The 26,098-nt window shown below is 39.6% G+C and overlaps 2 protein-coding genes across 2 annotated transcripts in view; both read right to left on the bottom strand.

Annotated features, from left to right (window-relative positions):
* The window catches only part of kcnab2a (potassium voltage-gated channel subfamily A regulatory beta subunit 2a), an 88,934-nt gene extending 73,646 nt beyond the window's left edge, over positions 1-15,288 (bottom strand). Inside the window, exon 1 of the mRNA XM_053316446.1 lies at positions 15,241-15,288. The gene's annotated coding sequence lies outside the window, so the exon portion shown is untranslated. The remainder of the gene's footprint in view (positions 1-15,240) is intronic.
* Positions 15,289-15,659: 371 nt separating this feature from the next.
* park7 (parkinson protein 7) lies at positions 15,660-20,735 on the bottom strand. The gene is made up of 6 exons (XM_053316451.1): positions 20,557-20,735; positions 19,953-20,054; positions 19,718-19,777; positions 18,274-18,343; positions 16,519-16,605; positions 15,660-16,135 (listed from the first exon to the last, which is right to left on the bottom strand). Exons 1-6 carry the CDS (start codon positions 20,644-20,646, stop codon positions 15,975-15,977), a joined length of 570 nt encoding a protein of 189 aa, XP_053172426.1. The 5' UTR covers positions 20,647-20,735; the 3' UTR covers positions 15,660-15,974.
* Between the last annotated feature and the right edge of the window lie 5,363 nt (positions 20,736-26,098).

The raw sequence follows: 26,098 nt of genomic DNA, 5'->3' as shown, positions 1-26,098 counted from the left end.
TGACAAAAATCAATGTCACAACAAGAACCAACCATTGAAGTTTTGGGAGCATTTCAGTTCAAAAGTAACTGTTGTGCTACCTAAAGAGCTAGTGTAAAGGTACAGACATCCAACATGAATTGGAGCTGAATGATTACTGCGCATCACACATGGCCACAATGTCCCTGGTTCAATTCCAGCAAGAGACCTTTGATGTATGTCATATCTCTCTTCCCTTTTTCCTGTCTCCCTCTTCACTGACCCACTGTCCAATTAAGGCAAAAATGCCAATCCTGGACAAATAAGTTGTTAAAGTGCCCATTAGCAGGTTTGTCTACCCTCCTAGTGTATTATTTGCTGTTCTGCTTTTCCATCAAGCCCCCCGCACGAGAGTTTTGTGCGAGGTCAGCCAGCCCTTCACTCTCACTGTGGCACAGACACACACTAGGACTGTCAGATCTCCAACAGTGGGATATGATTTCATTTATCTGCGTTCAAGATTTGTTTATACCAATAATGCAACTTTGCTAATGTGTGCTTGATCTTATTCCGTATAATTTGTGCCCACTCATGTTCTGTCATCTTGTCTCGTGTGATTATAATTAAAAACAGCCTTAGATTCCTTTCAGCTCATTTTCCTGAACCATTTACTCAATCTATTTTGAAGGTACCTAATAGAGATAGGCTGAAGCCATTTATAGTCAGTAGCAGGCCCATCCCTCATGTGCTGCGGCCAACTGGAGGACCCTGGGGCAAAACAGGCATTGCCTGGCTGGGTCTGGGTGAGGGATGCACGTACAGAAAAAAGAGCAGGCAATGACACCATCCAAGGCATCTGTTCTCCTAACACTTCCAGTAATGTCTCACAGACTGGGACACAGAGCGCACACACGCACACACACACACCATTATTTTGTGAATATCACACTGAACTAAAGAAAAGTGAGTTAGCCTAAGGTGCATCATGTTGTTCTGAAATGAACAATTAGCACATTTTGGGTGCAAGTCAGTGAGTGTGCTAAACAGGCAAGATAATACTGGGTTTTTACTAATGTAGCACAAAAAAATCCCACACAGTACTAAAGCTTCAGACTGAGGCGGTCTAATCAATGTTAAGTAATGCTGCAAATACAGTAATGACTCATGTAACTCATCAGTCAGCAACACCACAACGTGTCATAAGTCACATACACCCGTCAACCACAACAGTATATTCTTATCCACATCTGTAGCGTGTTTGTCGTAATTCACAGGGGCTGTTGACACTGTGTTGGTTGTTATGACAGTTTGGACACGTACTACACTCACAAATCACCTCTGACACATGCACATTAGATGGGAAACATTACTTACACAGAGACCCCGAAAAAATGAACCTAGCACGATGTATCATGATGATCGCAATGAATCTGTGTACGATCAGAGATCACAGGACACAGAGAGGTGCTCCTGAGAAGTAGTCTTCTATCAATGATATAAATGGGGAAGGCAAAATTAGAATAAACATTGCACTGTTGGGTAAAAACATAAAACCACGTGAACGTTTCCCAGCTGGGAAATGTTTCAATGGCAGCAAACACTCAGGTGAGAGGTGGTGCAGAAAAAGAGAGGATTTTTTTTTTTTTTTCGAAATCAGAGCACACAGTTCAAACAGATATTTCAAACAAAACGAAAAGATTACTAGGGCTGCCAAAAAAACGAAGATTTTTCTAGTTGACTAGTCATTAGTTCAAGCCACTCGGCCTGGCTGGTCCAGTACTAGTCCTCCTAGTGCAGACACTGAATCCAGTACTTCAGCACAGAGAAGTAAACAGTGACACCAGATTCTATTCAAAATACGGCTCTTAATTTGTTCCTCATTCCTTAGTTCAATCTTAACTTGCATCGAGTGGCTCGACTTCTTCGACTACAACTCTTCTCACAGACTCAACAGTTTGGTCAACATTAGGGGCAGCCCTAAAGATTACACACAAATACACAACGGTTGATGCGTACGCTTCAAAATTTTAAATTGACTTTGATGTATTATTGTTGCTTATATAGACATGTGTTACCACTGAAACTAATGGAGGAGGGGTGACATTGCAGTAATTGTACCATCTCACTATTGATATGTTATCATATTTATTAAGTACTCCAAATCATATGGTCAAATTCAACTCGTGCCCATCAAACTTGAACAAGTCAAAGAACTGTGCTTGAACTAAGAGCATGGTGATTTTAATCACACTAAAGGCTGTAGGTCAAGGTTTTTATTGGTCGATAAAGACTGTTATTATCATTATCCAGCATTGTATGGGAATATTTCTGGAGTCATTTTCTTTCATTATAGTGATTTATTAAGTTCTGAGGACACGCAATAGGCTACCTGCCATGGAGCAATAGCGTGGTAATCACAGTAGACAGGATTGGTCACTAAAGACTTGTGAATCTAACATCACTATCCTGTGTAAATGTCTTAAGACAACCTTAACATCACAACACAAGGATATAGAGATCATGAGAGCAAAACTTCACCCTCGTAAAAAAGGGTCTGCTCTGATGGAGCGTTACATCTCATGGGAATGACCAATTGTAAAGCAGAAGAGCCCGTCTTCCTCTGTAATCACATTAGGTTGATCCACCACAACTGGAACTAAGCTACAGCTGTCCGTCTTATCTGAGACACTAAGAGCATGACTGTAAATGACAACAGTGCCATAGCTGCAGGGAAAGTGGTCAAACTGGAAAAAATACACAGTAAATCATCTTCATTGAGATCCAAGGAGTCACCGAAATTCCAGCCAAGTAAAACTAATACAAAATGTGCTTAAAAGTTTGCAACTGCTGTTCACTGGTGCAAATGTATTCACCTCATAACCACTAAGAAAGCTGAGTTTCCTGTCTGTGACCAGCTGGATTGTTAATGTACATTTCAAACATCAAAATGATGTGTCATTACAGGAGAAAAGCTCTTGGACAGAGTTGAAATAATGTGGACACAACATGCAAACAGTATATTAACCATACATCCTGCCCAGTTTAACCCAGTGAGAAAAGCACAGACAAAATAGCACTGATCGAAACATTACGTTAAACAACCAAAACTACTTTAGCAGAAAACTGTGTTGATGTTTGACTCGTTTGTACAAAGGATGCTGATAGAGGAAATATGTTTCCAAGGTCTTTAATAATGTACGTTAGAATTAAAGTGCAACCCGACAATTAGAAAACTTTCAGCCCAGTGTAGCACTTGCTATAAATAATAGAGGCTTTCCCATACATTCATTTATTTGTAATAAAACTTTGCCCGCCACAAATAGATGTTCTATTTTTGACACTGCGCACCCCGCTCTCCCTCACTCTCTCCAACATACTCCTAAACGGACGCAGATGCACCTGCACTGACTCGTTCTCCCCCCGCTGCACACACAAAACGCTTGCTCTGAGTTTTTACCCTGCAGTCATATCACACCATCCGCACTTTAGAGGTGTGGTCACGGTATCTTCACTTAAAAACATGAACACTTAAAGATCGACTGTGCATCTACATCGCTTTGTAAAGCGCCGAACATAGACTGTGAAAACGAGGTGCATTTCATGGTGTATTCAGGTACACCTTGTAAACTCTGAAAGCTTGCTTTATACGGCAATGCATGTGAACGTTTTTTCTTTACTGCAGCATTCTTAAATAATTGGACATTATCATCATAACAGCAACATCTCATTCAATTCAATAAGGAGGAGGAAAATGCACCTGCTGAACAAATATACGCTAGATTCACAGAATTCCTATGTGTTCAGCAGCTGAGTATGCCTATGTGCCTGTTGGGATTTCCAAAACACGGCTAATGAAGTTAGACAAGCTGCTAAATCTCAACTGCAGAATGATTACTGAGCTCAGATCAGGAAACACCCCCACTGAAGCAGCCAGCAGACCAAGCTGTAAAAACCGCAGCAAGTCACGACCTATGTTAGTGATAGGGCTCAGTGACATGTCAAAATGATGCCAGTGGCCGGTGTCAGCCTTTCAACTATCCACTGCAGATCTTGAGCATTAAGCAGCAGCTGATGCGTTTCAGTTACGCTTGTCAGTCGTTCATTTGACAGAGCCGTCTACACTGGCTGCAACACAGCTTGTGCTTCAGCTGGGCCTTATGTTTGTACATTAAGTGCATATTTAATGTGTGAGCTCTGACAAAGGCTTCTGAACGCAAACAAATCCAGATATTGACAGATAAAGCCACACATCATGCTTGACATGCACAGCCAGTATACAGAAACTGTTACAACTTTTACTGATATACCACCCAGAAAGTTGAATGTTATAAATAATGCTTTGTGTGTCATGCCCTTTCCATCAATGTCATAAACTATACCGAGCAAGCACACAGAAATCAATTTATCTGAGTGCTATCCTATTATAAGCTTTTGTTATAGTTATAGCCCACAAAATGTCTCTATGGTCCACTTTAAAATCAGTAGGACCAACAGAATTGCAACATCAGAAAAGCAGTATCTCCTTTGTTTCTAGCATAACAAGTATTAGGGATAACACTTAAAAGCATGGTCATTCCTGCTGCCATAGGATGTCAAGTAGTTCTTTAAAGGCATTTTCTTTGAAATATTGTTAGTAGTATTGTTTGTTGGTGCTTTTCTGTAAAATACAAAATAGCATACATGATAATGAGGGACCTTATTACTAATCTAACTAATAAGCTTATTTGCCCCTTGGGGACAAATAAAGTGTTTTGAATTGAATTAAATTTGTTGAAAATACAAGTTATAGGTAAGTACAAACAACAGCAAGCAAAATGTGTTAAGGTATACAAGGACACACTCAGAGGGAGACATTAGAGAAAAAGACATACTGTTCTGAAATATAGATGCAGCCCAGCGAGAGGAGACACCAGCGCACGAATCTGCCTTTTTTCTGCTTGTTATAGAGCATTCAACAGCTTACTGCACCAAACTGAACCCCTGCAGCCTGCTGCCTCTCCACTGCTTTCTCTTTGGACCAGAGCCCATGGGCGGCTACACACACATACTGTATACAACAGTGCACATGAACACACACATGTAGAAACACACACAGGCATGTGGAGATGCTGGCCCACAACAATCAGCCCCAGCATGGTCCCTGACACGTAAACACATTTAAATTACATGGGTAACACATTCGGCCCGGCACAGATGACTGTCGCAACCTCTCAGCAACACACATCACAACAGTTAAAGCCTCGCTTCAGGGTGCTGCTGGCTGTGGAAACTGCAACAGATGGATCTGCAGCAGCAGCAGTGGGGCAGGTAAGGTGAATGCGTAAATGGAAGTATGGGTGTTTTTGTGCAAGCCTGAACCCATCCTGGCTATTTTAGTGGTTAGGGCAAGAATTTAGAGAGACAGGGCATGCATAAAACATGAAAGACATCCCGACAGAGGAGAGTAATGGAGCAGAGACAGAATAGAGAGAGAGAGAGAGCAGAACACAGCATAATAAGGTATGCAAAGACAGTTTTCAATGCAGCAGCAGCTAGAGACAGAGCGATCTCAAGAGGTAGATATGCTACCTCGCTAGCATAGTGTGACAATTTTAAATGCTGCAGCATACAGATTGCATGGCATTCCCTCTCCCGATCACCCGGACTCTCACTGACAGAACAAAGTGAGAGGAGAAGCAGGAAGAGAGAGGTGTGAGAGAGGGAGAGAGAGAGAGAGATGAAGAGTCTCAGACCTAGCAATGATGCTCTTGAAACACCCACCTCAGTCTGCAGCTGATTCCTGACGCAGTGAACAGAACCGGGGAGTAAATGGAAAACACAGTGCCTATGATGGAGGAGCAGCAGCCAAAAATCCAAAAAGACTGAGCAGGAAAAATGGAGAGAGGAGGAGAGGGAGGAGAGGGAGGAGGAATGATACAACTCTAGTGAACGTATGATCTTGTGTGATTATGTGCCAGAGTTAGATGAGGATGTACGTCTGACATGAGAAACGACAGAAATACGGAAAGACGAGAAAAAGAAAGTGACACAAGACAGACAGAACAAGGACAAGGAATGACGAGAAAGAAAGAACGAGACAGAGAGAAGAGACAGAATAAATGTGTGAGCTTGAGAGTCACTGAGGAGAGGAGATGCATTAAAAGGAAATGCCCCTCCCTCTTCTCTTTATACACACACACACAAAAACATGCGCACACGTGCACACACCCACCTCCCTTTGCACTGTCAGCATTCAAGAAAGCATGCATCCAGTGAATCAGAGTGTGCTGTAAATGGTGAAACAGAAGAAGGGTGGGCCAGGGGAAAACAAGCAAGGAGCATATGTGTTCATTTTAAAAGTTGATTGGCTGCAAAGCGAGTGAACACGACTCAGCGAGCCAGCCAGCTATAGCCAGGGGTGGAAGACGTGATGTTACCAAGCACTATGCAAATCCTGGAGGAAAAACACCCTAAATCTGATGCCTCTGATGGTGAGGAATCTAGCCTGCAACTAGGGCAAAACCTTGTTCAAGGCTCCAGTAAATTATACTGCACGCTGAAGTGTCTTTGAGCAAGCCATAAACCCCTATGAGGGACCACTGGCACTCTCACCTTGATGCTTGGAGGGGGAGTAGTTTCCTTATAGGGAAAAGAAGCTATTACAACTGTACATCAAAGTTAATGCTCCGTTGTATACTTAAGGTGCCCAAACCACTCACTAAACACAGTTTGAATACAGGATTTAAAGCAATCACGTTGCCCTCTGACCAATGACTTAATATATCCATGAAACTGACCCCACCTTACTGATTGAATTTGAAAGTAATCCTAGCAAAAATCAATGTGCTATTAAAAACCACTGCTCCTTAAAAAAGCAGGGATAGAAATGTCACTTAATGTTATTGATGTTAAACAAAAGACCTACTCACTACTCACGAGAAAAGAGAAAGAGTGAGAGCAAGTCAAAGGCAAAGTGAATGGAGAAGGAAGAAGAAGTACAATAATTTTTTTTGGTATTTGTGTCAGTTATTACTACTAAGTTAAGCCCAACTGATATATTGGTCAACCGACATTATCAGCAAATATTGGCCTATCACAGATATATCAATATCAGTGACTATGCTGTCCGATATGTGCTTTTTTTTAAAGATATAATAGCAGCATTTTCTATACATTTTCTAAATTTAAGGTTAACTTTACTTTCACTTTAAACAATAAAGTTTATTCTTAAACTGTAAATATTACATATCTTTGTCACAAGTGTTTGATAGCCACATTTAAGGGATCACTGCAAATAATCAGTGCTTATCAATATTGGCATTTTTTTACTCCTTAATATCGGTACTGCATTGCCCCAGTATCGGTCGGCCTACTACTACCTTCCTGTTTGTAGGCGGTTGATGATGAGTGCAAGGACATCCAGATTTGGCCAAATAGTTTTTTCGGTACATGTTGCTCTGGGCATCAGGTAACTGAACAGGTGGTTGAGCAGGTAGTTGGGCTCTGCGATGATGCCTAGTGAGTGGGACAGAGCCCAAGTCCCACCATGCATTTCTAACTAGACAAAGCCAAGAAAATACTCATCTAGTATCAGTGTATCAAAGAGTTAGTGTTTGAATTCACATTTAAACTATATGTAGCACAGTTTTTGTTTTTCATAACGGTTTCAGTTTCAGTCAGTTTCAAATTGTATCATTAGACAGACAGGAATAGAGCTGCAACAACAAATCAATAAATCAATAAAAATCAATTATTAAAAGTGGTGGCAGGGCCGGCCCGTGGCATAAAAGGTCTATGCGGTTGTTTAGGTCCACAACTGCTTGGGGGGGCCACATGACTTTCTGTGTTACCTGCTCTTCACACTGCAGTGTTGGACTTTTACATATAAATGAACCTCCGTTACATTTAAGCCCTTGTCAAATGAGTTCACACAACGTTGATTAAGCCTATCACTAAATCTATGTGTAGTTCACATAAGGAGATTTTAAATCTTGAGAATCTGCCGACTGTCCAGTACGTCTGCAGGTTGGGAAGCTAACTTCCGGTTAGCTGCTTGCTAACTTAGACTGGGATAAAGTAATGTAATTGTGTGGCTCTTCTATCTCGACTGTCCAAATATCATGATATGACAGTTGAATGAAGCCATGGCAGTGAAACGAGTTGTTTCGCGGGGTTACATGATCACATCAACTTATCCACCGTTTCATAACCACAACAGTTGCAACCAGAGGTCTATATGGCTCTGGGTGCAGCGTGTTGCCATGGTTATGTAGATGCATTCTGTGTGAGTATTAGTGTTCATATTCATTTGTCATTGTCTTTACTTTTAGACCTTGTTTTGTACAAATTGCTTTCTTTTTTAGCCCCTCAAATTTTAAGATTTTTGAATATTTTGCACTCATATTGATTGCAGGGCCTGAATTTCAGCACGGGATTGTGGGTATTGTGCACAATTTCCCGCAAATCCAACACTTATAATGTGGGAAATTCCCGCACACATTTACAACGATGTATATTAATGTTGAACCAACAGACGGAAGTCCTTTTGACACCAAAACGTTCGCCCCCTGGTGGCCTTTTGCTAGAAAGCAGTTCTAAGTTACTTCCGCGTTGGCCTCATTTCAGAGGACCGAAACTCCCCGCCTGGTTGCAACCCTATTTCGGAGCATTTTTGACTTCCAAGAAGCAATACTCTTAGATGTGCTCTACCTCCTTAGTTAATGTTTGTTGTCAGTGTGGTGTTCAGATCAGTTTCCTTTATATTTGTGTTAATGGATTTGCCTCACCCTGCACGTGTACGTGTTTGTGTGTGTGGTGCCCCGAGCCTGAGGGGACAGCTATTGCTTCACTGTTGCGCACCACTGTCTCTCTGGCCTTTCTCTCGGAGCTTAAGCCCAGTCACGGCATCTCCAACTTATTCTTCCAGCCAAGCTTGCTCCTCTCCAATATGACACCGAGCGTAGCAGGGTGTTTGCCAGACAGTCTGATGGAGCCACAGCAGGAAAGTGTAACCAACACCCAAACAATAATGTACACCTTCCAAGAACTCTCTGAGAGTTGGAAGGCAAACCTCATGGAGTCAATTCAATGCTCCCGGACAATAATAAACCTAAAGCATTTAAAATGTTGCCTTTTATGAAATGGATAAAATAAATCACTGACTCTGAACCATCTGCAACTGAGGGACAACAAAGGAAACTGTTACATGATCATGAACTGCTACAGTAGCCAATGTTTAATCCACAGACTTCCATAAATATATTCCCAAACATGGCCCTCAAAACTGTTACAGCTGTACAGTAACTCCATGTTTATAAAGACAGCTGCACAAAGGAAAGGTGATCATGCCTGGAGCTTTAGTGACTACCAGCTAGGGTAGTTTAAAAAACTATTGATCCATTTATGTTAACCCATAATTTACTGCTGCCATAGAGAAGTAAGGGTTGGGGCTGCAGAAACTGTCTACAAAGAGACCTCCATACTTTTTTTCTCAACTATTTATAAATTCTAGTGTATTTTGTGTTACAGCTGTGTGCAGCAGGTTTTTTCATTACTGCACCTCTGCATTGTCACTTATGTATTATTTTAACTATGTATTGTATTGTCATGTTTTGCTTGACTGCAGCTCTGTGTAGCACTTTTGCCCAAGACAAATTTCCCTTGGGATATTAAAGTTTATCTTTATCTATCTTATCTATGCCTGCTCAAGGTCATGAGTTAGATGGCGAGATAATCAACACAAATTAAAGTGGGCCAATACACTCATTGGGTCATTATCCGGGCTGATTCAGTTACTTTTAAAAGGATGAGTATCAGCAACGTAAACCCTGATTAATTTCTGTTACTGTTAATTGTAACCCACAGTGCTCCAGGTCCACCTACTGTATCAACAGAAGCCAGTAGTTAAGGCCCAAGCACTAAACAGTGCGAAGGCCCTATTGTAATTGTACTGATTATCATCATCATTCTGTCAAAACAAACGCCTTTTTGACAGCCTAAATGTGCCCCAAAACTCATGAAAATTTGCACGCACATCAGACCCGGTGAAAAATGTGATATTTTATGGTTCGCCAAAATGGCTGTCGCAAAATGGCTCAATAGCGTCCCCTAACAAATATAAAAATGTTAAAAATTGACGTACTTGAACGAAATTTGTATCATGTCCAGATGCACAAAAATGTCTACTCCAACAGGAAGTTGGCCATTTTGAAAAATATGTGCGATTTTGGTGATTTCCTCGTACTTTAACAAACTTGTCCTGGGGATTTAATCCGGCCGACTTCAAATTCACTCAGAAACATCTTGAGACATTGGAGGTGAAAAGTTATCAAAAACTTTCTGATTAGGGATTAGGTTTGGGCATGACGGTGCCGACAATTTCCTTCGCCAAAAAGCAGGAAGTCCTTATAACTCCCACAGACATCGTCCGATCTACATCAAATTAATCACGCATGTAGAGGGTCCCGCCCTAAACACGTCTATGCATCAATACTGTGTCAGCTCCATAGCGCCACCTACTGGATGCAATAGCGCCCCATAGAAAAAAAAGAATTGAGCCCCTCGACTCAGATTGACATAGACAAGTGAAATTCGGTACACATATGTATCGTGGAAAGACGCAAAAAAAAGTCTCTTGGACCCATACCCTAACTCCAACAGGAAGTCAGCCATTTTGAAATGTATTTGCGATTTTGGCATCGTATTTGAACAAACTCCTCCTAGAGATTTAATCTGACCAGCTTCAAGACAGACCACCTTTATTTCTAATACTTTCTTTAGTTTGATGAGTATAATTGGTCATATTTGATATGTTTTTGAGTTAGAGACAGGAAGCATTGAGTTTATATTAACAGCAAACTGCTGTCTATTTATAAAAACAACTGCACTACACAGTTTATACAAACTAAACACTTCTTGTATCCATTTCAAATTAAAAGCCTTTCTAGCATGTGAGAGGACAGACACCCTTCATATCTTAAGCTTTTTATTATGAAACTTTGGATGAACGTGTTGTGGAAAACTCATTCACTTGCAAGGTTACAATATTTAGGTATCCAAAATCTATGACTGTGGGGCCCTATTTGCTACATAACACAAAACTACACTAACTAATAACATGAAGATAAAAGCTCGGAGGCAGACTATATTTTGAAATATGATTATGCAATATTAAGACTTTCAAACATATATAAAACTAATTCATGGGCCAACTAAAATACTGTAATCAGTGCAACTTGCCCATCAATAGTTGATGATTGGCACAACATGATGCTGACAACGAAAAAACAAAACAAAACACTGCTCTATCGATTCCCCTATATATTGATTTATTGATGAACATTTAGTGCATTGGTCCTACAACGAACATCCCTGTAAGATGCTGACCCTCACACTTTTCCTTCAAGTACAGATCTTTTTGTAAATCAAAAGATATATACTCGTTTTATTCATCCTGTTTTTAGAACTATTAAGAACTTTTTTTCATATTAACTTTATTTAAAACTGCCTAGTAATTGTTTTAGTAATTGGTTTTTTGAATACTTCAAAATACACACTTACACACAATTAACAAATGAATCATCATCATATTAAATCAGTGTGATGGAATAGCCATCATTAAGATTGAGAGTTGACTAATATTTTGTATGTTACTTGTGCAACCTTTGGTGGAAATAATCACTGTCTAAGCTTCAGTTTGATTAGAGATTTTCTTGGGGTCATTAAAGAAAAGTATAATATGTCCAATATATGGGTCTAAATAGAGATGGCACACTATTTTACTGCTACAAATTTTACCTCTTCAAACAAAAACACCACAAATAATACCAAAATTACAAACCTGGTCTGCAAAATTGTCGTCACTCTATTTACTAGACTTAATACTTGCTAACAGTTATTCTTGCAGCCCCATGCTGATCTGACTCTCGGGTCCTTTGGGTATTGCTCAAGGGATGGCCATTAGGCTTTTAGTACTCCAGTCACTGTCAATCCTCACTGGAATTACCACACAGTGAACAGAGAAAGTGACGGCTAATAAGTAAACAAAATTACAGCCTCTGAGGAATTGACCTGTAACTTCTTGTTCAGCCCAGAAAGCCTCACAATCCTTACTGAGATGCTGATGAGACTGTAAAAAGGTGCAGTATTGATTACTCACACTGACAACACTAGGGATGGGCATTTGAATACATTTTCTTGATCGATCATCGGGAAAATTATCGATCAATTATCGATTAATCATTATTTTTTATCTTAAAAATGCCATGATACGGGACACTTGTAAAAGCAGCTGAGCCCAAACCTCTTCACATATCAATCAATACAGCGCTCTTAAACACAATTGAGTCTCTTTTAGAAACACTTCCAAAAAAACAATCAAATCTAATAACACTACACAAAACAACTTCTTTTTTTCTTCTTAAAAAGCACAGTACATAAATTATGTGATACCAGTTATTCAAGGACTGCAGGAGCATCAGTGGTAGCAAACAGTGGATGTGGCACAGCTAGCAGGTCATCATGGGACTGCGTGACATTGGCTACTGTATTTGCTCACCTCGACTAACGTGGAGCAGACAAACAAATACAGTTATTTCATATAAACAGACAAGCTGAATACGGGAATACTCTACCTGTTTTGATTTAGGATCCTGTTTTATAGGTTAGTCCTGCTTACTTCTGCAAATTCTACTTGACCTAATGACAAACAATGCAGAGAGCAGCCAATGTTTAACGTGTATCAATCAAATCTGGAAGTTGCCAAATTAAATTGAATGAAGCCAATATGCATGAAGATTTAGATTTACAGATGGTGCTTGTCTTCACATAGCCCTGAGGGCCACTTTGTTTATGGAAATACTAATTACGAGAACAGTGCTGCTGACAACCTCATAACAGAGTGATAAGTGTAACTCTGAACAGCCGAGTTCAGCATTTCTCATTAACCTTTACATTTGAAAATGCTCTAGATAAAAGTCTGAATTCATTTTTCATATTCTTTTCTACTAGTAAACTCAAACCAATTCAAATTGTACTTTGCATTAGTAGATGCCTTCAGAGCATTTTTCCCCAAAACATACTTCTGGAAAACAAAGTCCCAAAGAGAAGAGTTGCACACTCCTACTGATCACTTTAATTTAAAGCATACATAGACCAAATAATCTACAACTTTAGAAGCAATACCAAAATAGTTCAATACACACAAAGTTATATATCTTTGATATCCTGGCAACGGTTTAGTATAAGTGTGTGTGTTGTGATTTTGTTTCATCATGCTTAAGAGTACATTTAAATATGCTTAGAGTTCACAGCTTTTCTACAGCTATTCAGCACTAGGTGAGATGCCAAGATCGAAAAAATGCATCCATTTGTTACTGATGACACAAAAAGACGTTGATGTTTGATGAAATCTCAACTGCTTGCAAATTGTCCATTACCTTTTGAAATCCATCTGCTGGAGCAACTCAGGCAAGCAAATTCAGCTTTCGTTGTCTGCAGGCCAGTGAAAGTAGAGGATCTAATCAGGAGATGCAAAGTGAAGCACTCTAATTGCATCATTAGCTAAACCAATGACTCAGTCACAGTGACTTCAGCCTCACCCTCCCCCAACCCCTCCTTCTTCTGCCCCATCCAGAAATAGGGAGTCAGGCCTCAAGCTCTTTACTGTACAGCTGCTCAAGCAGAATAATTCTAACATGTTATGTGCAACAGCGCAAAATGTTAACGTTCCAGAAATAACCATCTGAAAAACATAGCATTAATGAGACTGTGCTATACAAACGGTCATCAACACACCATTTAAAGCGCTCATGTTTATTGTTTTCCAGAGGGTGGTAATTAGGTCTTTACTTTCAAACTCTGAAGTAAAAAAACATATTAGCTCAGACACACAATGTAAGTGATGTTGCCTCAACATGACAGGCACAACCCCCTCTAAAATGGTGAAGACGGTCACAGGGCAAACAACTAGCTTGAACCTTTCTGCAGTGTATCCACAACTAACAGTCATATACAGGTGCATTGCACACTCATTATTTTGATTACACAGATTTTGATTTGATGTGAACCTAACAGGAAACAATGCTCTCTTGATGGGCTGTAGTGGTGGCTGAGCCTTCCAGTCTTTCTTTTTTTAAGCTTTATTTTGTTGGGCAAACAATGATGAATGAAAAAAAAAAAAAACACTTGAGTTGGCCTCCTCTTTGGATGACCCCTGACTGCTGAGTTTCTCTATGCTTTGCTGAGAATGACTAAGAGATGGTTTCCAAGCAATGCAGCCTACCAGAGGAAAACTTTATGTGTTGTGTGTTTCCTGTCTGTTCAAAGTGAAAGAAGTGTAAATAACACATCTGGTTCTTCCTGTTTTAAGTGCTCTAACGACAACCAGAGCATCATTTTAACGGGCATTGTGTCGATGAGGATATCTCTAGAGTGAAGCCAGCAATGTACAGTATGCAAAATGCTGTTATGCTCTGGTACTTTTTTTAATTTAATTGAAAACACGACTGCCAATGTCTTATAAAAAAGAAGTTATTCTAATAGTGATAGCTTCACCGTGGTGAGATGGTGACATTTTGATTATTTCAATCACAAAGCCAGTACCAAATCTCTCTCTGGGTTTATTATGTGTGTTAGTTGAAAGTGTTTGGCTTTTTTCTCGTTGTCACGGTGATGTCTCGGGCTGATGGAGGGATCAACCTGGCCTCTGCCGCACTGTGTTAGCTACAGCGAGTGTATTGCAGCACAGTCTGACTGCGGCTGCTGAAGATGATGGGGAGCTGCTGGAGCTGACGTCTCCATGTCGGGTCACATCTGCAGACCGTGATCATCTCAAGATTAAGATACGATCTTCCCAGTAACCTCAAAGTGCACTCAGCATCTCTGCCTTGTGAACGTGTGGTGAATGTTACCCAACATTACTCTGTCTGCCCGTCCGATTCCAGACGCTGATGTCAATCTATTAATCCATGAATGCAGCCAACTTGAAGCTCAGTCACCACTCGGCTCACTCAGCAAGCTAATCACGGCTAACGAAACGAGTCCTGGTAACAAACACCCACTCTGCTAATGATATAACTCGTGTCCGTGTTGGCGGAGTATTAATTCAGCCTATGGTAACGTTACAGTGTCATGTCAATTTCGATGCGTTAGTCGCTGTTTGCCGTGATTAACGTTGCGTTAACTGTTTTGCCGACATTAAAAAGCAGATATGACAATATCTGAATGTTTCTGTGCCAATTTCGAAGGGACCTTAGCGTTGATAACACTCACAATCACTGGAGAATAACCCAAAAATGCTCCTACCTTTGGCGAAAACCTTCTCTTTCTTTCTGACTGTGTGCAGACCCTCTCTGAATTTTGTTGCTCTGACACAACTACCACGCGCTGCACCAGAGCCCCGCCCTGCTGGCTGTGGGCGAGCTGCCATTGGCCAGTAAGAATACAACTGCAGCCAGGCTGGGGCTTCTCATTAGCCAGGTCACCTGTCAATCTATTCGGATTCTGCTTCCCGCGTTGTAAGTAGTGCCCGCACAATACATTACTTTATGCAGCCTATATTTAGGTGTCAACAGCCACTGCAGGCATGTGAAACTCAAGTAAGTCACAGTGACCTCCAGTATTATTATACCATAGAGTAAGACAAACAGAGTTTCTTCACATTGTTTTAATAACTAGCGAAACAATAATGAACAAGCAATTTGTGTGTGTGGGGGGGGGGGGGGGGGGTGTGGACTACAATGAAACAATTTATTACAACTCATTTGGAAAGTCTGTGCAGTGATTATCTATGTTGTTGGGTGTGAAAGGAAAACCATGGGTGGCTTTCCTTACCCATGCAAGATAAAAAAAAAAAACCTGTCAAAACAGAAAAGGCCTTATGTCCTCTGGGGAGGATGCTTTGTCACTAGTGGCTTTGACTCCTTGTGCCAGCTACATTGAATTAGTTGTCTCAGTTACATTGAATTAGTTGTCTCATTAGTGCTAGACTTATACAGTGGGCAGTGCTGCTTGCAGGATGTAAGGGAACATGGCTACAGTTAGTCTTTCAACACAAGAGGAGCCTTGACTTGAGCTGCAACCTCAGCTCCCATAAGTTCCTCAACAATCGTCAGGGCAAACTCGAAACTGGTTCCTGGCCCACGGCTGGTGATGTAATGTCCATCCTTCTGTACTCGAGCCTCTGAATATTTATAGTGGCCTAAAAAAAGACAAAGAGCAATACCATAAGGATAATCACATCATGAGAGCTTCAAGCTCCAGGCTGAAATTCACACACACACACACGCATTAGAAACTACACTGTACAATAGACGCTTACACATAGATTATCTATCACCATCGCAACTGACCCAGTTCTAGTATGTTCTGTCAAATTCCTGCATCCGCTTTCACCTCTGAGTGGTGTGCTCTCTTTCACTGCATACTGGCATTATTCTCTAAAGGGAAGCAAGAGCTATGACAGCACCATCTGCTGCTCTTCAGAAATAATTACAATTCTTCAAGTTCTTGTAGCCACTAGCTATACATTTCAACAAATTTCCACTGTTTTACTGGCATGTAGTCTTTTTCTCTTTTTTTTACCTCCAGCCATCATCTTCTCCTTCATACCAGGATGTGTGGTGACTGTGCTGCCGTAGCCGATGCCATGTGCCAAAAGAGCAGTGGGACCTGCAGAAGGGCAAAGCTGTTTAGGGCTCATTTAACAGCTTCCTGTTGGAAAGCGACACTTAAAAATGTATTCTGTGTCAGTCCAGGTTTTCATCTTTATGCAGTTTAAAAAAGGTTAGAGTGAAGGGTGAAATTAGGTAAAATACTGTGTGCTCCAATATATTCCACCAAGCTTAACACAAAATGTGACATTCTAAAGAAAAACCCAAACCCAAATAAAATCAACATACAGAAAATTGTGTATTTTTAACATGTGAGATTGCTGTTAGTACTATATCATAAATGAATGACCTAGGCACAAAATATTTGATGATAAGACTATGACCTAAAGGTGTCCTGAACTGTAACATGTAGTATCTTGTTTCAGCCTCTCTGCAAAGACTCTGCACCACATTGAAATGAGAGGGGAAAAGGAGGCTGAAGACATTGACTGCTGCTGCATTAACTTTGGCAATGTCCTAGCACTGCAGTGAGCTCATCCAAAAACTGTTAATAAATAGAAAGTTATTGATTATGCTCCTTGGCTGTCTTCCCATGCAGTCTAAAGATTACACTTTCCCCTGGCAGAACAGCAGACTGCCAGTTAAAACCAAGCTACTCGTGTTACAGCTAGTCCCCACCCAGAGGACACCAGACTAGGAGAGTGAGAAAAAGGAACAGAAAGACAGAAAGAAAGAGACCTTCTGAGAACCAGAGTCAGACAGCAAGGCAGACACTAGAGAGAAGGGTTGTGATGAACATCCTTCTATCAGTGTTTTGTGGATATGTGCTTCTGTGATCATTGATGTTTTTTATGACCTTGCATGCATGTAACACATAGTAGTACAGAAAGAGGGAGCAATGTCTGGGAAATAATTTTTATATTAGGGAAGTCTTGCATCTGGCCCTCTTGCTGGCAGGTTAATTAAACTGTGTATTCCTTTGAGTGTTTCAGTCATTTTCTAGGACACCCTTCAATCCACTTTGCTGCACTGGTCCCCTGTTCCTATTCAAATGTCCTTCCCGTGTCCTTTCTCTACATAAGGGGGCTGTCAAATAAAATGTTCAGGGACAGTTATTAATCAAATCCTCACCCTTTTATTTCAAAAGTCAAAAAAGGGGTCACAAATCACCATAAATTAATGAAGCATGTCACTGTCTAACAGTGTGCAGGTTACTAACTCTTTTCAGGACACATCCAGCTCTAAAATACCAAAAAAAAAACACTGCAAGGTGCTCATGAAAATGGGACATATTTTTCTAGTTCTTTAATTCTAGTTGTGAACAAACCCAAATCCCATTTACTGGCACAGCATTATCTTTGTGTGTTTAAAATAGGAATCATACCTTTTAGTGTTGTTTCTTGTTAAAATGCTTAAAAGGCACATGGTGGCATTGTACATGGCTTATTACTTATATCAGTGGATTGTCATACTGACTTGTTTTGATGTAGAAAATTAGTGGGAGTATATTTAATGCTCAATTACTTAGAAAAATGCCATTGTTCACCCCAATCACCAGAATAAACTGCAGTATGTAGATTGAGTAATTTGCCTCTATTTGATTAACAGCAACAGTATGAACATTAAATTTTGAGGTCATATTTAATCCTTAACCCATAAAAAAGGAATCATTATTAGATGTTAATGCTGTGTAATTATGTCTTTAGGCTGTTTTTGCAAACTGTACCTGCACAGATGGCTGCAATTAGGCCTTTCCTGCCATCTTGATCTTTGAGCACATCCTTCACAGCAGGAGACTGCAAGAGAGCATGGAAACCAGATGCACAGTGAGTCACTTGTAGGCCAACTTATTGCTCTGTATATGCTGAATCATTCAAATCAAACTTTAGATGTTTTAATTGCCACAATTGTCACTGTTTCATTACAGCAACTAATCTATTAAAGAAAAAACGTAAAAATAATGTTTAAACTAAACATTTGACACTCTGCTAGATAATTTTGACTGAAATATTAAATGTTATTAAATTAAATAAGTTTTACATTTTTAATATACTAGAACAGTGGGCAGACACACTATAAATTGACAATATTGCCTTTCTTATGGAGTCAGTAATTTTTCCACTTCAGTGTTGAACAAAAAAATCTCACATGCAGATCTAATTCTCGAGCCCCATCTGCAATTGCATTTTTTTCCTCATGATACTGTGACATGATAATACGAAAAAAGAAAACTATGGATAATGATGATGACACATTCTTAAGATTGCTGAATAGTGTCATTTACTTTCTATATTGTCATCCAATTAATATAAACATTTCTCCTTCTTGAGGTCACAGAGGAGCTAGAGCATTCCCATAGACTGTATAGGAGCATTCCCCAGCATACATGTGCAATAAGCAGTTAATTTGAAGTAGAATAAAATGGCACCAAATCACATTCCATCTAAATGTAATGCAAAATATGAATGCTGGCCACTCATCCCATAGACAATTGTGCATTCACCATGAAATACTGCAGTTATTAATGCTATAAATGACTAATATAAATACAACATATCTGGAGCATCAAATCAAATGATTATCACTGACACATCATTGAGTTTTTGCAGGAACACTCACAGAAACTGGCCTATCCAGTGGTTCTCAAGCGCTGTAGGAAAGGTGCAATTGACTGTGCTTTTATGCAAATAAGGCAATGATTTAGATTAGCAGGATTTACGTACAAGACAAAAAGGTTTTTGACAAATAAAGTAAAAAAAACAGGAGATTCTCATCAGGAAAACATGTCAGAAAAAATCAAATACGACAGAGCCCATCCTGCCAATGGGATCACTCTCTACAGAACAGCCTTCTGTCTTTTTGTGTAAACACTAATGTTGGGGCAAAATGTAACTTGTGTTTTTCATTTGTACATTAGCAATTATGTTAAGGATGAAAATAATTTAAAGCAATACACGTTTTTGATAATGTCATCTCATTAAAATAACATTCAGATTGCCTTAATTGTAATTTCTGCAGTTTTATTAACTGTTTGTAAAACAAATATTGGTTTACAGGGATGTGCAGGTTGTGAGAACCACTGGGCTGGTCTATGAAATAAGAACCCTACTATATCAAAACAACTGTAAAAAACTGGGCCTTTTTCATGAACATGGGTCTTTATTTCTTACCTCTGCCAGATTCTGGGCCCCTGGCATTCCTCCTGGCAGAAGAACAACATCATAGGGGCCCTGAGAGACAAAGACCGTGATAGATTTAGACTGACGTGGTTTGAAATGTGGTTTGATTGATGGAGCTTATCAAACTGAAAATATGAACCATACATAACACTGAATATAGCTTTGAAACCTAGAATGGCTTTAAACGCCTGTTTTTGGGTTACCGTTAGTAGATGCTGAGCCCAACCTGTTTGCTGGCTTCTTCCAGGCTGGCATCAGGAACTAGCATGACGTTTCTGCTGCACTGGACTGGCTCTTTGCCCGTCAGTCCTGCAAGCGTCACTGCAATCTACAGGTTTGTGTAGTTATTAGAAAAGGTTGAGTATTAGCATAATGACATAACATGGCATCCTGTCTGAAATCAAGACTCAAATGGCGATGAGGTGACGCTGGACTTTGACATTTAACTTGGCCCCTGCACTGCACTCACTTTATAAGGCTAAGAAGAGTGTCAGGACGAGCATGCAACCCAAATAACTTACTCCTGTCGGTGGTATTAGCAAAAAAAACCAAACAAACAAAATCACCAAATCATCTAGCTAGGTAAAGTTAGTAGGTTAAGTACTGTCAATGTTAGCATTAGCATGTTACAAATGACTGTACATAACCAGTGCATTATTTACATCATTATCACTCTGTGACAGTAAGCTGTTGTGACGAAATAAAATGTTAAAATCATGGAAATGCTGCTGACTGAATGAATGGTTAGCTAACAACTAAGTTATAATGCTGCGTATTATTTTTTTTGCTTGCTAGCTGCTAACAAACAAACAGCAATAGGAGATACAAACCCCAGCTCTCCGCATCACGTCCACAGGAATAACAGTTTCCATCTCCTCTGCACCTTTAGACACGATTACCAATGCCCTCTTTCCTGCCATGATTTAGTTTGTAGTTACACCACTAACAGGCGCAAACACGCTAACTTCTGAGAGCAACTTCCAGCACAAAGTTACTGGCAGGTGCCGCAATGAGGGCTTGACAGGCGTATTTTTCCCCTCCCTAAGACCCGCCCTACTCTGTCTATGATTGGCTGGTACTCACTGCGTTAGTTAGTTGTATTGGTCGGTGGTCGGTGTTGGAGTGTCAAAGCCAATCAGAGATAGAGAAGGGGCGGGTCTTCTACAATGTTGGTGGGAATAAAACAACGCGTTTTGAGGTTTTGACAGGAGTAGATAGGGTTGCCAGCTTGTGTTACTGTATCCCCCTTTCAAAGACGTTGCATATAGTCCTCTACCCCTACAATAAGCAGGGTTGGGAAGGTTATGGTTTTGGAAATGTAATAAATTACAGATTACTAGTTATCCCATTTAAAATGTAAGAAATAATGTAACTTTAAATAACTTAATCAAAGTAATGTAACTTACTACATTTGATTAATCTTTGATTACTTTTTAAATTTGTTAACTTAACTGTTAGGGTAAGTGTACCCTTAAATCCAACAAAATTCATTGTCAGGTGTTTTTCATGGATACTGACATGATTTATAAGGGAGGTCATTTCGTATATATTTCATTTATTTTACTCTCATTTGAAAATGTATTCATTAGTTAATGTAGATTTTGGAATATAAAATAAAGATATTTTATGAAAAGAGTCTGGCATAAGCTTAATTGGTACTGTAACACCATATAAACCCATGTACAAATAAGTAATGATTTATTTACAAAATAAAACAAACAGTATATGTATTCAGTAACATATTAAATATTTTTAAAATGAGGGGGGAAAAACCCTGAGCAAAATCTTAAAGGTCTGATTTCAGATGTGACCCTCTTTGTAATCATCAACATTTTCATAAGTAACTGTAATGGATTACAGTTACATTTATTTTGTAATTAAATTACATAACGCTGTTATATGTAACTAGTTACTCCCCAACATTGATAATAAATACATGTTAATGCGGTTTACTCCTGAACTGAAGAGGAATGGACAACAAAATAAATACAAATGACATACATCTGCATTTAATCCAGTGTATGCTTCTGCACTCTGTAGGGCAACAATAAAGCTAGACATTACAGCTCAGATGGCGCACTTGCAGCCATAAACTGTATATAATGGTTATTGTTACTAATTTGTTTTGGTTTTAAATGTGCTGTGTTGCTCACTAAGGTAGGTTATATTTTGCAAACACATGTATTTTGATCAAAACCGTACTTTATGAATTTTAAATGATAATGTATGGCCATCAGTCTAGTCAGTCGACCCCTGCAGTCCCAGATATTGCATTTACAACACCAGGCACTTTAATGGAGGGTAGACGTGTTGAGAGAATGACACGGAAGCTGATTTCTCAATCACTGCAAACCCAGCTCATTGATAAGAATTTGAGTGATAAGACTGAGTATTATGTTGCATGACAATGTCCCTTTATTACTGTCACAAAGTTATATACATTTTCATTTAAGATCACCATAAGCATTTAAATGTTACATTACAACAGTGTCAACACAAGCACACATTTTGAAAAGAATCAGTGTAATAGTTAAAGACTAGTAAGTAGTTTTGGTCTGAAATAAGACTTAGGCCTACTCTTGGTTCTATTAAACACACCCTCATAAAGTAATAGAATAATATTTACTATGTGATATACTCTAGAAATGCAAGTGATAGCTGAGGTGCAAGCACACATGAATACATGGTGCTTATTATGGTCCATAACAGCATGCAGTACATCCTTTTTTCAGCAGATGGAGACATTGACCAAAGATTCAGAAAGGGATGTAATGGGAAGCTTGAAAAAGAAGTTAGGGCTAGGGTTGAAATTAATGTCCACCACAGTCTTAAAGTAAAAGGATAAGAAAAACTGTAACTTTGACACTCTGGAGACAAGACCAAACAAAGAACCATTTACCCTCCTAGTTGATCTCTGGTTTATCATCTAACCCACCTAACCCTAACCCTAACCCATCAACTGTATGGGGTAATTAAAAGAGCTAATTCAGTAACACAATTAATGTAGTTTTAAAAACACACAGCTGGCAGCAGGTCAGGAGGTCATGAAGTTCTTCAATATCTTTCTGAGAAGTTCTCCACCTGAACTCTTAAGACAGTTAGGGAATCATATTACAGTGTAAATCCTAGATTTAATGTCTGGGGCTTTAGTGTGCAGGCACCCATCCTAGTTAATGTGCTTCTGTGCATTCTGCTGCTGAGACTCACTTTCATATTTGTGCGACAAACTAGAGCCCAGTGAAACGGCAGATTAGACAAAAGCGTAGGGGGTGCTGGCAGCAGGTTGTTTATTGCGTGCCTGTGAGTGAATCCAAGAGGCAGCGGTGATTACCAGCATATGCAGCTGGGGATCAACCGGACCAGACCCGCAGTGGCTAATTTCCATACATTAATTCACTTATGTACATTTACTAATTCCTTTCAGTATGTTATCATAAAGTGTATGATCACACTGAGGAAATGTTTCAAAGTGATTTATGACACAGTAGTGAGAATGACAATGAATATCTTAGACACTGGAAACAAGGGGTCTCTCTAACAACTGACAAATAAATTATATAACTCTTCGCACAGGGTTTTATCTTCTCATCTCAAGCATTGGTCAAGTCTTTATAAGTATTAGCCCAATATAAAAAATACAAAAAGAATAAAAACAAAACTTGAAAAACAATGAAAACACAAGGATGATATGTATAATGTTCTATAATTTTGTATAGTGAACAAATCCCATTAAAAATCATCAATGAATTGATCTTACTATCAAGTATTATAGCCAGCCAGATGTATCTCATTCCACTGTTATTGAAACACTAAACACATAGAGTCATACTGAATGACGCGTTCTCCAATAAAGTTAAGACTTGAGATTGATTCCCAGAAGGGAAATTCCCAACATAAACCAATGCAGGAACAAGGAAACAGATATGAACTAGGAATTATAAATGCAAACACAACTTAAAAAGTCAAACAGCCTAATGGACTTCAATCACTCTTTGATAATAAATAGGCTTGACTTTTACCTGGATTGATTGTATAAACTTGTGCAAAACATGTACAGAAGTAATGGTTTTGGCAGATATAGCTTTAGTTATGTACAGTATGTATTTATATACACAGCTGAAAATAGTCCCCCAAAATACACTATTTGCCTTTGTTTTAAGTAACATTTGCTTCAAACTACAGTGCCCCGTTGTTTTAGAAAATGACTTTAAAATAAAGTTTTTTATTTATGACGGATTTATGATAAGATTTGCATTTCCAGTAACAACCACTGTGCTTGGGCCTGAGAGCCACAGACAGGGTAGGGAAGTCTGACGGTATTGTGAAACAAACTAACATCTACTAAACTAGAATAACAGCATTTATCCTTTCAAAAGTCTTTGCTTTGCAAAAAGTGATCTATAATGTACAACATGCATGTTTTGTAGTTAATGAGAGAAAATATTCGTGTGACTTGCCTGATACATCAGTGTGGCATGGCAGCAGATGATCACTCTGTGTGTATATGTACATACAGTATGTGCTATTTCTTGGAATATGTGAGACTGGCCCGTGGAGTAAAAGGGTGCTCATCAGTGGATTCCTTGATGTATTATTATTTCTCTCGTTCTCTCTCATGCCTACAACACCAGGCCTTGCTTTGCTTTATCTGGCCCTTTACAGAGGTCTGCTCATAAACCTGAAGGGCTTCTGGAATCAAACCTCCGGGGAGACGAGAATACAGAAACATTTTTTTTAATAAGACGGGGACAGAGGAAATAGAAAATCCTCAAACTGAAATGAGGGAATTCCACAAATTACCGTTTGTCACAAAGTAATCCTGTTACTATTGCAAAGAATATGAAACGGTGTAAACATGGAAATAAACTGCTAATATGGATGTAGCTTACAAGCAGAGGCTCTGTTCAGTTGAGATATACGGCAGCAAACCCTGTTTCAGATCCCCAGTACAGAAGAGTACCACAAAATTCAAAGTGGATACAGAAAATTTGCTTCTACAGGAAGAGATTAAAATTTTCAGATGTGTTTCTTTATTTATTCTTTGCATTGCATTTCAACTCATTTTGGTCCAACCCTTTGTTAAACAGTTGCTCTTCCCAGTGATCTAATGTTAGCGTTCAGGGCTTACATTGCTGCAGTCAGAAAACCGATGAATATTTAGAAGCATTTTATCTTCCCATCTGTGCACAGGCTTTATCTTGTGTCTGTTTCACACACTGTACGCCACTGAGTGCATGGAATGAGTGACAAGCATATAATCTGGATTGCATCTTGATGCTAATACCTTATGCTGCCAAGCGCTCAGGTGACAGCTGGGGGACAGTGAGGAGATCTGGGGGAAAAGGTGACATTGAATTTTATGCACCTGTGCTGGCAGTCAACAGCCTCATACAGACAGAAGATGGCGCCAGTTGAGTGAGTTCTACAGTGAACAGGATCAATGACTAGCAAGGCCAACTATGTGAGAATATTTTCAGTGACAATCAGTGAAAATAATAATAATAAATAATAAAGGAAATAATACAAAACAAAAAAGGACTTTGTAAGGAAACAACAAAGACAATGAGTTGTCCTTTGTGTGGGATCAAAAGTTTTTGGTTATATAACTAAATAGATAAACCAAAGAAAGATATGTTTGGATGTATGTTTCAACATTCATTAAACAATTTGTTTTATATGCTTTAGAATGATCCAAAATGACATTCCTACAAATCCAACGCATGACAAATTGTTTTCAACCACAGAGGCAGTATTACAAATTAAGGCAGCACATTAATGTGTTGTTTAGATTATTGAGTATGTGTAACAACATGAACCAGAATTGCCTCACAGTCATTTCTGGTTGCAATAATCTGCCTATCCTCAAATTATGTCCCCACCCGTTCTATTTTACGGGGGGGCAAAAGTGACTGTCCTGTTTCTTTATTCTCCCTCTCTGTCTCAGTGAGTATCATTCTGTTTTGCTCTCAGCTTGCCTCTATTAGATGCTTTAATGCTGTACAGCGTGGCCTATCTTCAAACAGGAATGCTGATGATACTGGCCCTGCAGCGGTGCTTCCCCCAAGTCCCAGCCCCGGCCTGCTCCTCTACACAGAGGGCAATAAAGACACAAGGAGGATTAGTGTTGTGTGCCTAACAAAGTGGTTGCCAGAGAGGGAGAAGGCCATGCCCATGGGCTCAACCACAACCCTGCTCAACTCCACTCTGCTCTGTTGAGGTCCCCCCCCTCCCCCCTAACCGCTTGGGCTTCCCTAAGGTCCGCTCTCTCTGAGGGAGCTCTGTGGATGTGTGATAGACTCTGAGTGGGTGAATTCATGTTGATGCTAAAGAGGCAGAGGACGCAGACAGATAATCCATGGCTTAAGCAGTGCT

The sequence above is a fragment of the Scomber japonicus genome, chromosome 3 (assembly GCF_027409825.1).
Source record: "Scomber japonicus isolate fScoJap1 chromosome 3, fScoJap1.pri, whole genome shotgun sequence".
Taxonomy (NCBI): domain Eukaryota; kingdom Metazoa; phylum Chordata; class Actinopteri; order Scombriformes; family Scombridae; genus Scomber; species Scomber japonicus.
Note: the sequence above shows the minus strand (reverse complement) of the source record. Positions and strands in the feature narration are given on the sequence as shown.